Consider the following 15,244-nt stretch of genomic DNA (forward strand, 5'->3'; position numbering starts at 1 on the left):
GACCACCTGCCTAATATTGTGTTGGTCCCCCTTTAGTTGCTAAAACAGCCCTGACCCGTCAGGCACTGTGTATTCTGACACCTTTCTATCAGAACCAGTATTAACTTCTTCAGCAATTTGAGCAACAGTAGCTCGTCTGTTGGATCGGATCACATGGGTGAGCTCCCCACGTGCATCAATGAGCCTTGGCCGTCCATGACCCTGTCGCCGGTTCACCACTGTTCCTTCCTTAGACCACTTTTGATAGATACTGACCACTGCAGACCGGGAACACCCCACAAGAGCTGCAGTTTCTGATCCAGTCGTCTAGCCATCGCAATTTGGCCCTTGTCAAACTCTCTCAAATCCTTGTCCATTTTTCCTACTTCTAACATGTCAACTTTGAGGACTAAATGTTCACTTCCTGCCTAATATATCCCACCCACTAACATGTGCCATGATCAGGAGATAATCCGTGTTCTTCACTTCAGCTGGCAGTGCTCATAATGTTATGGCTGTTCGGTGTATTGTCTCTGTATGCCGTACCATTACAACTTCACTTTACGGTCTGGAACTAAGATGCCTCTGTTCCAGCATGACAATGGCCATGTGAACAAATCAAGATCCATGAAGATGTGGTTTAGCAAGGCTGGTGTAAAAGAACTCGAGTGGCCTGCACAGAGACCTGACCTCAACATCAATGACACCTGTGGAAAGAACTAGAAGGCCCACAACCAATATCAGTACCTGACCTCACTAATGCCATTGTGGCTGAAATCTAGTGGAAAGCCTTTGCCAGAAGAGTATTATTACTTTGCCATAAGAGGTTATTAGCAAAGGGGGATTAAATCTAAAATGGAATGTTCAACAACAAATATGGGTGTGATGGTCAGGTATCAACAAACATTTGGCCATACACTGTATGTGAAGACATATGCAAATAAATTAATGTTGGAAAATCCCATGTAAAAATGAATGAACCCTGTGGGTGGAAAAAAAATCACAAATAAAGAGCCTGAGTCATGTGGGAAAATAAAAACACACACTACCTGTGACAACAATGTAAAAATATAATAAGTTTAATAAATAACCTGGTTCATTCATTCATCTTTAGTAACTGCTTTATCCTGGCCAGGTTTGTGGTGAAACTGGAGCCCATTCCAGGAACATGGCATGAGACAGGAATACATCCTGGATGAGATAGTGGATCCAGTCCAACTACTGTAATGTTTTTAGAAGGTGGCAGGAAACTTATGTGGACACAGGGTGAACAGAAACACTACTCAGACAGTAAGCTGCTGTCACCCATGTGAAAGGCTAACGTGAGAAATAAGTTAGATAAGTACAGTACCTTACATGTTATTCATCTGATTATTAGAAAGTTCACATGACCTTTCTGTAAGGGAATGGACAGGGACCACCAATTAGATATTATATGGGTGACAGCATGCATTTCTGAACTCTGGATCAATGTGAAATTTTTAGAATAAACACAGGCCCTAAATCTCAGTTATTCAGACTCTGTTATTTAGGAAGTTGCACAAAACTATACAAGACAATGTTTAGCTTGGGTCATATACAGCCCAGGGCCCATTCATCTGCAGGGAGGAAGAGTTTCCATGACAACAATGGTTATCAGTATCCTCCATGTGTTTCCTGTGGAGGTGTGGCATTATGTGGTAATGGTCATGCAGATATTGTTCTCTCAGTATAGTGACCACAGATCAGACTGTAAACTCTGTGCAGGGGAGTTTGTGTCCCGAGCAGCTGGAGGTCTGTACAGCATGACGGGATGGCACTGAGGAGTCTCTCGTACATGCCCTCTGCAGAAGCGCTTTTAGGAGCATGGTGGTACCATTGGTTTCTCTGCTTGGGGCTGCCTCTGGTGGTCCCAAATTCTTCACCAGTTCCATCACAGGACACCAACAGCTTTACCAGAGGGTTCCTGGGCCTGGATAAATGCAATGTTTGTGTGGGCACTTCCATATGCAAGAAGCTTTATAAAGAGCAAATAAGGTAAGTTAGTGATTGTGTTTTAAAAACTGTCGTAGTTTTGTAGTATTCAAACATATATACTACAGTTAACGCAACAATCAAAAAGTATGGAGCAAGTGTTACCATCAGCACTGAATCTACAAGACTACAACAAAGAACATGTTTGATGGCAAGTTGTTGAAATATCAAGTCAACATTGAAGTTCCTCCTAAACTAGAGAATGGAGCAGAAATAGTACTAAATGAGTTGCATAAAAATGCTTTAAATGTGGGGTCTAATGTGGAATTCACTTAACTTCACACCAGGTTTGAAAGGTGGCTGCCTCCTCAACTGCATTTGCCCTCAGATAACAGGACATCTTACGAGGCAAATTACACAGATGACTCGGAAACCTGGAGGCCTGTTGTGCTGTCACGCCTGGTTTCCCCCGACCTGCACCAACTGGCTGACAAAAACATTTGCATCTCAGCAGGCAAAAGGAAATCCTGCAGCATTGAGGCTGTTTTAAGAGCAACACCACGGTTCCAGAACTTAGACAAGTCCAATATCCTGTTACCCAGTATGGTGCAGGTCTGTCTCCATCTGTGCTGTTCTAAGCGTTTACCTTACTGCACAAATGTCAGATTGAGTTGTTTCAGCTACTTCAAATTAATGATTACATTTCATCACTACTATGTTTCTCTGAAAAGACTTTTTATGGAAAGTAATGATTCCCGTAGAAAATGCATTCATTATACATAACTACAATGCCATTGAATTGGGTTATGATACAGACATGAACAATTTCGAAGAATTCTGAAAAGACTGCTGGAGTGTATGCTATCCTCTTTCCTCAGGGTCTGGTCACACCCATGCTGCGCTGCCCATCTCAGAGGCTGCTGGATCGAATTGTGCACCGCTACTTTGAAGTGGCTGATGTGGGAAGTGTACAGATGAAGCACTTCACCAGTAAGGACAAGCTCAGACTGCTGTACACACTGGCTGTAAATCAACAGCCTCTTATACTGCAGGTATACAATATAATTAGTTACATACTCTTTACCAATACTAATGTAACAATCTTTTAAAAAAATAAAATAGCTTCTCTAGGAATATCAACTATTCAAAGGACCCTTGAGTAACTGGTCTTTTGTTCTAAGAGTGCAAATAAAATCAATATGCTCCTCTCACATATTTATAGATGTGTCGTATCTATTAAACTTTTAACAAAAAAAGGTTCTTTATCCAACAGCCTTAAGGGTTCTTTTAGATGCTGGAACCAAACTCACACAAGCCTTAAAACATTTTGAAATATTACAAAGTGAGTCAGTTCTTGAGTAGGCTCTCCTCCTCCCCATCCCTGTTGTGCTGCTCTAGATGTTTCCAGGCACTGAGGGCTGGCCCTTCCCGCGCTATCACGGCTCTTGTGGCAGGCTGATGATGTGGGCAGGCTGCAGACCCCTGAGGAACTTGTACCCATCACCACTGGCACACAGGTCTGATGCTGCCTACCAGATCCTCCACACCACCCAAAGTCTGGCCTCCAATAGCCTCCACTTCCACCTTTATTACACCAGTGTTTCAGAGGACATATTTGGTATAGCAGAGGATGGAAGGATCTTCATCATGGATGCCAGCACAATCGGGATCATCGACTTGAAGGAGGGTGAGGCATTATGAAACAACAGAAATATTTATGTCAGCAGTATGACGATGCTTTAATCATGTGAATATGGATAACTCATAACACTTTCAAGGAAGTGTGGCGTCTCACAAATAGGTCATCTATCAAATCTGTATTGACTGAAAATGAGATAAATAATATCTGATAAGGGGAAATCATGCTAGAATTCTTAGTATATGTAACTAAATTTGTACGTAGTCTGTTTGAAAGGCAGAGGGATTTCATAGAGCTAAGCTTTAAAACCACTATTAAGTAAGCAATAAATGATGACGCTTTCAATGTGTGCTTTTAAATTTGAAGTCAATATGCTTTAGTTATGATTTCCTATATAGTTTTCCACATAATTGGCTAATTTTAAAGACAGAATAGCACAATAAGTGGAAATGTTTATTAATTTTAGCATCCTCTATCTACAGCAGACGTTCTCTATTTTCTGCACCCTGGGATCTGTTTAGATGTTGTGGGGGGGAAAAAAAATCCAAGGTCCCATGCTGCCCACATTTATTTCATGAATGTTTAAGTTACTACAGATATGTACAATAAAGCTCTGGCTACTTATAGCTTTCTGTTCCTAAACCTTTCACCAACAGAACATATTAGGTCCAAGTTCCAAGTATTTATAGGCAGATTGGTTTTTGTGAGTTATAGAGATTTGAAGAAATTATACCCAGTCAAGTGACCAGTAAAATCCTAAGATACAGTGGATATCAGTCATGCACCCCCCCATGCATTAGGATAGGTATAACGGCTGCTTACAGCGATCTAAATTACAAAAGAAATTAGTACAGGTTAGCTTCAAATCAGAATTGAATTAATCCTACATCCTATGACTACGCCAGAGGGGGGAAAACAGGAAATAAAAAGTCATGCATTAAACATTATTTGGTGGCAATAACAATTTGTTCTTATTTATAAGGCTACTTTGCAAAAACTGCTTTATCATCAGGCTAGGGCAGATACCGTATAGCCGCTATGATCTTAGGCCTTCTGGCTTAATGATGGTATGCTCTAACGGTTAATATACGATTAGTTAAAATAACACTGCATTAACGTCCACATACCTTCTCTAGGGTTCCAAACTGAGGCGGATACACAGAACCACACAGACGTGTTCTCATGTCTGAGTGGCTCCTGCACAAGAACTCCTCCCTGTGAGAGCATTCGTCCCTCTCAGAGCTTTACTTTAATCTGCAGACATGTCCTGTCCAAACTGCTCACTTCTACGGATGTGCAGTCGTCTGGACTGCCCAGAAGAGTCATCACAGAGTTGACTGTATGTGCAGACCCAACACAATCCGATCAGAAGATACACAAAGCTGTTCAAATACTTAAGGACACACTACAGCCCTTCAGGCCATGCAATATCAGTTATGGATACAGGTATCCTGAATGCAGGTATAGTGACAAGTTCTAGAGCATCATTTGTGATCAACAGTAATTTCAAACAAACATTGTGAGAACTACATACACTACATATAGGTTTTTTTGCAGCATAGATTATACAGTTTACACATCACACAATAGCCACACTTCCATTCAAACTGTTTAATAATTCAAACACCTGTCAAACAGTTTGACAGTGTTTTCCTTACATTTCTTACTAAACAGTATAATCCATGTATAGAAAACAAGAGAAATGATTAAAACGACGCTGCTCCATAAAATTTAATGGCATGTACTCTCAAAAAATAACAGCATTCCATCAACAAATATTTTCAAGCAATAAATACACATTTATAAATAGTGTAAATTTACAAGATTAGAAACATAACAAAAAGTACAAATTAAAGTTTACTCATTAGCCATGTGCAACCCATGTTTCTTTGTGACTTGGCTGTTTTTCCCTTACTATCTATCTACAATATATATATATATATATATATATATATATATATATATATATATATATATATATATATATATATATATATATATATATATATATATATATATATATATATATATATATAAGACTAACAAACTGATAAAAAAATGAATTACCTTCACATTATAATTCTCTTTTTTCAGTTTCATTGCCTAAAGAAATTTAAGAAAGACCAGCTACCCTAGTACTCATTTAGTAGAGAAAGAAATTCAAGGAACTATGGTCATGTATCACCCCATACATAAATCACTTAAGAAAGGAAAGAAATTCATCAGATTCAAAACAAAAGAAAAGAAAGAAAAGGAAACAGACACATCAGTAGTTTGAGCGATTTTGCCAGTTGTAATATATGTACGATTTTTCACTGATTTGTCCTTTGTATATAGTTTGCCTTTTCCCTCTAAGGAGTGGTGCTGAGCCAGTCAAAACAGTCCGAGAATAGAATGGAGAGGTGCCCACTGCCCACTCCAGACCAGTGGGGGTGACACTCTGTATTTGGGTTGCATAGACAAACAGTTTAGAGCCAGCAGCCTTGTGCTATTTGCTACAGAAACCAGTGGTGTGGAACTGGGTCACTACTCCTGAATATCAGAAAGAGTTATGTTGCGTTCCAGGGGGTTATCCTCAGAACTTGTTAATGTTAATGTCAAGATGTGGAGGAAGGCAGAGGTGAAGCCTGTTGAGAAAAAAAAAAAAAAAGAGTGAAACAAATTAGCTAGAATTAAGTACTGAAGTATATCATACAATATATGAAAGGTAAGACAGTGATGTGAACACCATCTGAATGAATTAAAGGCAGTGACTCACTAATGTGAACTGGTCATAGACTTGCATCAGATCCTCCATCTTATACTGCTCCAAAACTACAAAATTTTCAAGGTTTGGACTGCCTCGACGAGCACAGTCCTGACAATGCACCACATAGGTCTTCCGCGAGTTGCTCTCACTGGTGACAAACAGTAGGTCAAAGACCTCCACCTAAAGAGAGGAACATGAAATCACAAAAACGATTAAAAATATACAACCATTCCTTAATAAATATGTTGCACCCTTATTCATCAAAGCTGTGTAGAAATTAGTGCAGATCTGATTGACCTGACTAACATATAAAAAAGAAACTGCACAAATCTAAACAAGTTCACATGCACTCCAGCCAGATGGGAATTTCATGTACACATATAACAAAAGATGAAACTGATAAATAGGGAAGCTGTTGATGAAGTTTGCATATGGTGCAATGATGTTTGCCCATATGCATCTTTGATAAACAAGGGGCTTTATAATAGAGTAATGGTAATTCAGAGCCTCCTGGTGGTGCAACATGGAACAGAAAGCCATGGGTACCTGTTGTTAATAAACTCCCATAGAAACAAAAGCTGGGGTTGAAAACAGTGAATCATTAATATCTTTATCTGAATGGAAGCAATATTTGTTAAGATATTTTGTTAATAAAATTCCTGATGAAGTAGTTTAACAGCTGTTGGTTGTGCATCAAATCCTGAACCCTGCAAGTTCTCCACACAAACATTGACAATTATCTGCTCAGCTCACATATAGTCATTCGTCAACCCAAACAAAACAGTGTTGCAATAATCAAAAGTATAGTTCAGGCATCACACTATTTTACATTAAAAAGATCTACAGAAACCATTTAGTATATTGAGAGATGTACTGTAGCACATTTCTACAGAACGAGAGCCACCCCATACCTCACAAATGCTACAGTAGTGTGCTGGCTCGTCCTTGGTCCTCCCATGCCACACCAGCTCTCTGCCTGCAGCTATCAGAGCCTCCCTGAGCATCTGACACTGCTTCAGTGTCTTCAGCAAACAGTACCTGCCACCACAGAAAAACACATGATCTTAACAACCACAGCCAACCCTGTTTCACAGTTTAAACTGGACCACTACCTAAACAAATCAATTTACTAAATCAATATGCATTAAATTACAGGTCGCATGAGAAGTACATGTTTTTGGCATAGTGTTTGTACATCAAGATGACTCACTTGATCATCTCAAAGAGCTTGTGGTCCGATACTTTAATATTTCTGGCCAGGTTCCAAGAGAGGTGAATCATAGGAACGATGGATTTGACACTCTGGAGTTTGTTCCACTCATAGCGCTCCACTGCCAACTTGTACTGATGTGCTGAAAACAGAGGAGCAAAGGTAATGGCCAAAAAACAGAATTTGCATTAACATTTTGTGACATAAGGTTTCATCTCCCATTCAATTTATCTTGTATGGAAACTTAATACAAAAAGTCTGCCGGTATAAAAAAAAAAAAAAAAAAAAACAATACAACTTTTATAGTTACCGGTGAGAGGGCCTACATTCCAGGCTACATTATTGCACCAGCCAATGGCCTGCACCCAGTGTACTGTGCCCGTGTTTAGCCACACTAGGTCTCCTGGTCTCTGGATGAAGCGATACACTGGCACATTAGCTTCATACAAGTCCTCCAGGTTAGGCCACCATGAGCCCATCAAGAAATTGATGTTATTCCTACATAATTAAAAAACAATTGGTATAGAGGTCAAGACACATGTAACTTATAGACCTTATATGAAATCTTAATCTCATGTGACAGTATACAGTTTTAATTGACTTACTTCTCACAAAAGTCATTCAGAACACCCCAGTATGACTCGGGTACAGCAAACCACTCACAGTCTCCTGGGCCGATGTTAATGTTGACTGAACAGAAATTGTTGTTTTCTTGATGACCTGAACAACAATATTAGTGACACATCAGCATTTAAAAAAAACCTGAACATTAAACATATAGTATATAGTAGTCACTTGCAAGGGTAACACTAACTGTGTGTGTGTGTGTGTGTGTGTGTTCGCATGACTGTGTACACATCACAGACCTGGTGTCCTGCTGCCAGGGACCTTCATATAGAGCTGGACAGTATTCATGCCCAGGATAGTATGGCCCACATGAGTGAGCAGGTTCCCTGCAGAAACAACACGAGCGAATGCAGGCAGCTTACTCAACTCAGCCAGCTGCAGCTTCCACCTGCATCACACAGAAAAAAGCTATTCAAATATCACAGCTAACAAATGTACACACTGCTCCAATCATTCTCCTTCAGCAAGCTCCAGCCACAACTTCCTAACAAGCTGGGATTTGCAAAAACAAATATTATAATAATAATAATTTCACTGTACTGTAATGGATATATGACAAAGGCTTCTTCTTCTAGTGCAAACTGAAACTTTAATATAAACAAAGTACATAGTGTCACAAGTTTTCTCTATTCAATACCCAAGCATTTTTCCAGTACAGGGTTGTCTGGACCCATATGAATCTCTGAACAGCTTAATTACAGCATGTAGACAATGCTAACAAACTGAAGCATTAAAACTATATAAATGGTCTGAATTAACAACTTCCTTTCAAAAACACTTACTTTTGCTCATCTGACAAGTCAATGTTTGTCCCAAACTTGATGTGCTTAAAGGGACCTCTTCGTCGTCGTACCAAACTGGAAAAAAAATACATGAATTTTATTTAAATATGGAATGCATTTGAGATGCAATACTGCAATGACTGTTGGGACTTTAGCAAGGGCCTTACTTTTCTGCAGGAGCTGATTCTGTGTCAGAGTGCTCCTTCTGTCCTTTCTTTTCATTCTCCTCCTGAAAATGAGTCAAGGACAGACAAAATGATTACGTGTTTATCAAGTGAAATTATTTGATCTGGGGGTGTATACCAAGCCAATTGCAAAGGGAAAGAAACAGTAGGGGTCACTATGTCTCTTGTTATTCCCATAACAAGTCATCTACTGAAAACAGGAAGCATTTTTCATGCTTTAGTTTTCTCCCCTCCAGCTCCTATCTGCTTGCATTCAGAGCACTGCTGCACTTGACTTGAGGTTGTAATTTTTTTCCCCCCTCTCAAAAGGAACCTGGGCTGATCTTCTCAACTCCCAATTACTCTAAAGAGAGTGGCATCATGCTGCATATAAAGCATTTGCTTTAGAACAATCAACATGCAGACATATTAGGCTCATAAATCTATAATATACATATTTTTCTCCCACTTTGTAGCCTAAAAGCATTGAATTCGAAAATTGTGTTATTCCGAGCACCTATGACCCACTTTGAAGGCAAATCAAATGCAGCATATCTTCAGACAAGCACACATTGTACAAATTTTGGCATACCTTCGACTTGACTTTGTCTTAAAAGACACTTGGAGCAAGTAAAGGAAGTGAGAGAGACTTCCTGTTTCTGATGTAACTTAACATAACACGGCAAGTCTGTTCTTCACAGTGGGCTTAAAGCACTGGCAAGACAACAGCAAGTAAAACATGTACTTCTTTGGCCCAATTAAGATCAACATATATATGATCAAATATCAGACCTTTATTGTCATATACATTACATGGCAAAAAGTAAGCAGACACCTGACCATGACCCGAACATATGAGCTCTCCCCAAACCTGGAGACAAACAATTGCAGACCTGTTCCATCAAGAGTGTGTCTCTGTGCACATTTGAAAGGTTCATAAATACTTGGTCAGCCAAGGCTGATGAGGAAGAACTCAAGTGTCCTGCTCACAGTCCTGTTTTCAACTCTATTAAACAGCTTTGGGATGAACCAGAACAGAGTGCACCCCAGACCTCCTCAACCAACATCAGTGCCTGACCTCACTAATGCTTCTGTGGCAGAATGAGCAAATTCCCACAGCCACATTACAACATCTACTGGAAAGCCTTGCCAGAAGAGTGGAGGCTGTTGTGGTAGCAAAAGGGGCAAAGGGAAACTTCAAATTAAAATGTCATGCTTTTGGAAAAGGAAGCACAAATCGGTGTTATGGTCTGGTGTCCAGATACATTTGGCCAAGCAAAGTATACTTAAAATCAAATAGCCCATTTCTATAAAAGAAAAAACCTTCTTAAAAGAAGGTTATTTATATACATAACTATTTAACAATCATATCTCACAGGTAAGAGGTCAACTGCACAGAATGTGCTAGCAAACATAAGGTTAGTCACCAATGAGTTCATCAAAATAATTAAAATGTTCCACCAACACACTTCAGTTACTAATCCTAGTCAAAAAATAAAAACTGAAACATTACCAACCAAAAAACAGTAAAACCTCCACGGAAGAACAACTACTACTCAGTTAAACATGGTGAACTAAACCATTTCCACCAGGACACTAGTTATTCACAACCTGTTAATATTCCTCAGTACTAGCCATTCCATTGTTTTTGTCCATCCCTTCATCTTACCCTGAAATGCACACCAGACAATAAGATAAATCCATATTTCTCAAACAAACTGAAGACTGGCATCAGTTGTTTTAAAAGCTCTTACTCCGACATTTTGCAACCTGTAAATTTCAATTAATCACTTCAACAAAAGGGTCTCTGGTTGATTGCTGACTTTATATGGCCTTTAATCAACTACAATGCCTTCTATTTTGCTTTTCTACAAAACAGTTAAAACGTACAGTGCAATTAAGAACTTTTTTCTAGTATTCTAAGCCTGTTAACAACAAAGCGTTTCAGGATGCCATGAAGACAAACTCAGCCTAACGTTTGGGTTTACCAGGTTGACCCACCACTGTTGTTTTAAGAGTTGGGTCCACATATAACACCACCTTTCTGCTGTTCAAAACCCATTACCCTCATTTCTGGTTCAATGTGACATTATTAAAGTGACTTTTATATAAAAAACACTCTCCCTACAGAATGGGTCATTTTAGTGGCAATAAAACTGATATGGAATGCTAGCTGTGGCAGTAACAGCACACATACAGTGACAAAGCATCTTTGAGACCACAGATTTTCAATAAGAGCTGGTGTTTTACAGCAACATAAGCATGACCAAGACCACTGGCAATTAGATCAGGGTGTTTGAAGCAATGTGACAAATTTGAGAAAAGTTTAAATGTATGCAAATATGGAGTATATAGTTACAGGCACAGATAATACACGTTTTACTGGTCTTTACTACCACTGGTAGCGAGCACACACGGCTTCTCCTTCATCTTGTATGGTGCAATGACATATACAAACCCTCTACATACAAAATGTGTCATTTCAGCAGCAAGGAAACTGATATGAAATACTAGTTGCGGCACCCACTGATAAATGTTATTACTATGGCAACAGGTAGTAGGAACTCCTATTGGCAACTACAGTATAACGACTGGCACCCATTAAATTACTATAAGAGTGAACATAGCATTAAGATGGGGGTGGCAGGATCTTACAAATGTTTATGAAGCAGCATCAAGTCATGCCCATGTGACAACAGGTCTTTTGATATTATACCCATTGACAGTCTCACATATCAAACATATAGTAATTACTTGAATTAGCATCACCTAAATTTTAGCCACATATGAACAAAGCTTTGAAACAGGTACAGATAAAATCAAACCGATGAAACAAAGACTGATGAACTTTAAGACATTTAGGACTAAAAACTAAAATAAAATCACTCGCACAACATGCAACTCTAACATCTTTAGTCAAGGATAAGAAGATACTTACACGCAGAGACTCCTGGAAAGAGGAGGCCTGGTACTGCGCATACTTGGAGATGGTGGTATGGGATCGGCTACTCTCACAGCGCCATGTCTTCCTGGTGCCGGTGATGTCCCAATTCTCATCAGTGGGCTGCAAGAACTGAGTCCTCACTTCCACCAGGTGATCTGGGTTTGCCTCCACCAAGGTCTTAGTGGAAAACAGACCCAGGTCTGAGGCACAGGGAAGAGGGAAGAAAGGAGAGAGAAGCATGGATTTTTAGCCAATTCCTCAATACAATCAGTCAAATCAAATGTGTTAGGCAATGCAAATACCTCTTCCAAAAATTAAATACTTGAAACAAAATAAGTTATTCAAAACCAATAAACCATCTCAAGCTGGGGAATAAATAATAAATCAGAATTACACAGAATAATAAAGCACTGGCAGTATGACAAGTTGGCAGTATGGTATTAGACTGAATGCATATGAATGTGCACCTCTGGTAAAAAGCCAGGCAGCCAATTATGTGATGAGTATAATGACATACCAGCAGATAGAGGAGATGACCGGTCATTGCAATAATAATTGTCTAACAGTCATATCAAATAAAGGTATCAGTGTACATAAAGGTATATGTCCATACCTTATTAATCATCTATTATATATATAAAAGTAAACAAACAAAACACAGCGGCAGATTCAGAGCTTATGGTCACAAGTCAAAATGCAGGCCTTAAGGTGGGAAGTGCTGTATCCTATCCAAATGTAGCTGGTGTGTTTTTTTTTGAGATGCTACCTGTAATGACAGTTTTAGCTTACAGGTGGTGCTGTTGCCTTGTATGATCTGATAATGTACAAAACACACACAGCAAGTAGTTCACTCTCACTGGCAGCTTCAGATAACTAAATATTTCCCAAGCTTGCCGACTTGTAATTAAACCACCCAACAGTTAATACACACTCAGCTGCTTCCCTGTACGACTACTCTTCAGCACATCAAACTACAATCTTGAGTGGTATGTGCTTAAAGCCACAGAGAAAACTTTATACAGACACAGACAAACCCAGAAACACAGACACGTACCCAGCTTAAGTGCTCCAGCAAGGCCTCGGATAACTGTAACAGGGTTGACCGCGTTAGTGCAGAACTGGTGAAGTGGTGGGAAGAACGCATCCCTTTTGCTCTCCAACTGTAGGCAGGTTAAACACAAGAGTTGAACCCAAAATTGAAAGAAAGTAACATGCTGACGTATTTTGAGTCTTTCCCCCTTTGACTGCAACCTTTCTACTAGGTCACATGTAGAGAGACCCAATATGAGGAAAGTATGACAATCACATAACCCAATGCTCTAATTCACTTCCTCTGAATGTATGGTATGTATGAAGATCAAAATGTCTGTGCAAATAAATGACGCAGAGGAAAGAAAAAAAAATGATCAGTTATAAATGAAGGCACATTTTCTAAGTGAAGTTTTTTTCAAGCCACCTTAATATATATATATATTTTTTTTTTTATTGACACTTCTGAATATCACAATACAAATTGCTGGTATATTTTCCATTTGATGTTCATTACTAGCTCTACCACTTTTTACACAATTGGCTCCAACAAAGTGCTAGCAACATACAGAGCATAGTTTTCAAGTGGGAACTCGATTGCCTCAAAGCATGCTTACTTAATAATCTCAAAAAGGTAAGCTAATCAGAAAGAAGCTTTATAGCAGACGCAGAGGAATCCAGCCTATAGCCTTATTTCATTTGGCTTGTGTGAACGTATAATAAAAATAATACTTTTATTATAAAAAACAGCCACTGACACACTGCTGCTTGACATTTTCACACTATCCAGAATTCATAGCAAATCAGTAGAGCAGCCATCTGAAGGGTAGTTCCCATAAACCACTGTATGCACTCCATTTTCAACCACAGGCTTGACCATAGCCTGAGTTCGAATTAAAAGCAGCCATGTAGCATTCGTGTTGTTTTGTAATTTTGCAGTGATGACCATTAAATCACATTATTATAAAAGGAACTAAATTAAATAATCATTTTTTCCTTACAATTTTGGTGCGACATGCTAGTGCATTTTAAGATGGGGGTCAGGCAGCAGGTGGAAGGGTGATGACATGAATTTGTTATTAGCCTAAATAATCTACCTTCAAACACTCTTGCTGTGGCATTACAAGCCTGGAGTTCTACATGCAGGCATTTTGTTCGATTGATAAAGATGGGTTAAAATATCAGTTCGCATGACCAAATTGGCCTGGCTTATGACCGAGTCATGAGCCAAGACAAGAGATGCGTAAATCACTAGGGCTGAAACGATTCCTTGAGTAACTCGAATACAAAAAAGCATCAAGGCAAATTATTTGCCTTAAAGCTTCTTTTAGTCCATTTAATCTAACTACACACAGAGCACTGTTTCCCCACAGACCACCATTACTCGAATCAAGTCCACGAAGCAGAGTAGACACAAGGTAACAGCATGTTCGCATTTAGCCTAAATCAATATGATTGCTAGTTGAAATGAAGTGCTAGTTGAAAAGAAGTATATGTAGTGACTAAGACCGTAAGTCAATATGGTGGCCAGTTGCGTCCCTAATTTAAGTTTTATGAAAGCCTAAGCGTCATTCATGTTGATAGTCTCACTCTTTCTGTGCAACATACACACACCAGTATGTAGAGACACATTTACAAGGGTTTACTCTCCAAATAACTCTAATTTCATGTGGCAGAACAAAATGTGTTCAATTGTGTGTGTATGGACTCTTGTTCTTGTTACACAAATGCAATGTTTTGCTATTATTTTTTTTACTATTATTTTGATTCATGCCTTAGTTTTAGGTTGTACTATGTTTGCCTTTTTTAAAGTAATGCGAAATTGATTTTTATATTTATATATTTGTACTTTGAATATTAGATTGCAATTAAACGCACTAAATTAGTTTAGTGTATTAGTTTAGTTATTAATATAAGCAATTTCAGCAATAAAAAGGTTTAGTTTTTGAATAAGGAAACAAAATTCAGTTGTTCATATTAAAAAGACCTGGCTTATTTTCTCTTGTAGATTTAGTATTCCTCTTTAATAAAGAAAAAGTACTTCTTATCCGATTACTCGATTAATCGATGGAATAATCTGTAGAATACTCGATTAATAAAATAATCTCTAGCAGCCCCAATCATCATCAGTGTGTCAGCAATGAAGCAAATCAAAAACATGATGTACT

General features: G+C 38.8%; 2 protein-coding genes across 4 annotated transcripts in view; one reads left to right on the forward strand and one right to left on the reverse strand.

Annotated features, from left to right (window-relative positions):
- The first annotated feature begins 1,614 nt into the window (after positions 1-1,614).
- On the forward strand, positions 1,615-5,067 carry dipk2b (divergent protein kinase domain 2B). The gene is made up of 5 exons (XM_058391060.1): positions 1,615-1,995; positions 2,280-2,544; positions 2,811-2,984; positions 3,331-3,619; positions 4,708-5,067. The coding sequence occupies exons 1-5, from the start codon at positions 1,772-1,774 to the stop codon at positions 5,049-5,051; spliced, it is 1,296 nt and encodes a 431-aa protein (XP_058247043.1). The 5' UTR covers positions 1,615-1,771; the 3' UTR covers positions 5,052-5,067.
- Positions 5,068-5,167: 100 nt separating this feature from the next.
- The window catches only part of kdm6a (lysine (K)-specific demethylase 6A), a 37,239-nt gene continuing 27,162 nt past the window's right edge, over positions 5,168-15,244 (reverse strand). For all 3 annotated transcript variants that reach the window (XM_058391056.1, XM_058391055.1, XM_058391057.1), the window contains 11 exons: positions 13,102-13,207; positions 12,042-12,247; positions 9,107-9,168; positions 8,940-9,014; positions 8,397-8,545; positions 8,136-8,250; positions 7,841-8,028; positions 7,531-7,672; positions 7,232-7,358; positions 6,330-6,500; positions 5,168-6,198 (listed from right to left, as the gene is read on the reverse strand). In XM_058391056.1, the coding sequence (XP_058247039.1) occupies positions 6,169-6,198; positions 6,330-6,500; positions 7,232-7,358; positions 7,531-7,672; positions 7,841-8,028; positions 8,136-8,250; positions 8,397-8,545; positions 8,940-9,014; positions 9,107-9,168; positions 12,042-12,247; positions 13,102-13,207 (1,371 nt within the window). In that variant the 3' untranslated portion in view covers positions 5,168-6,168. The remainder of the gene's footprint in view (positions 6,199-6,329; positions 6,501-7,231; positions 7,359-7,530; positions 7,673-7,840; positions 8,029-8,135; positions 8,251-8,396; positions 8,546-8,939; positions 9,015-9,106; positions 9,169-12,041; positions 12,248-13,101; positions 13,208-15,244) is intronic.

The sequence above is a fragment of the Hemibagrus wyckioides genome, linkage group LG06 (assembly GCF_019097595.1).
Source record: "Hemibagrus wyckioides isolate EC202008001 linkage group LG06, SWU_Hwy_1.0, whole genome shotgun sequence".
NCBI classification, from domain to species: Eukaryota; Metazoa; Chordata; class Actinopteri; order Siluriformes; family Bagridae; genus Hemibagrus; species Hemibagrus wyckioides.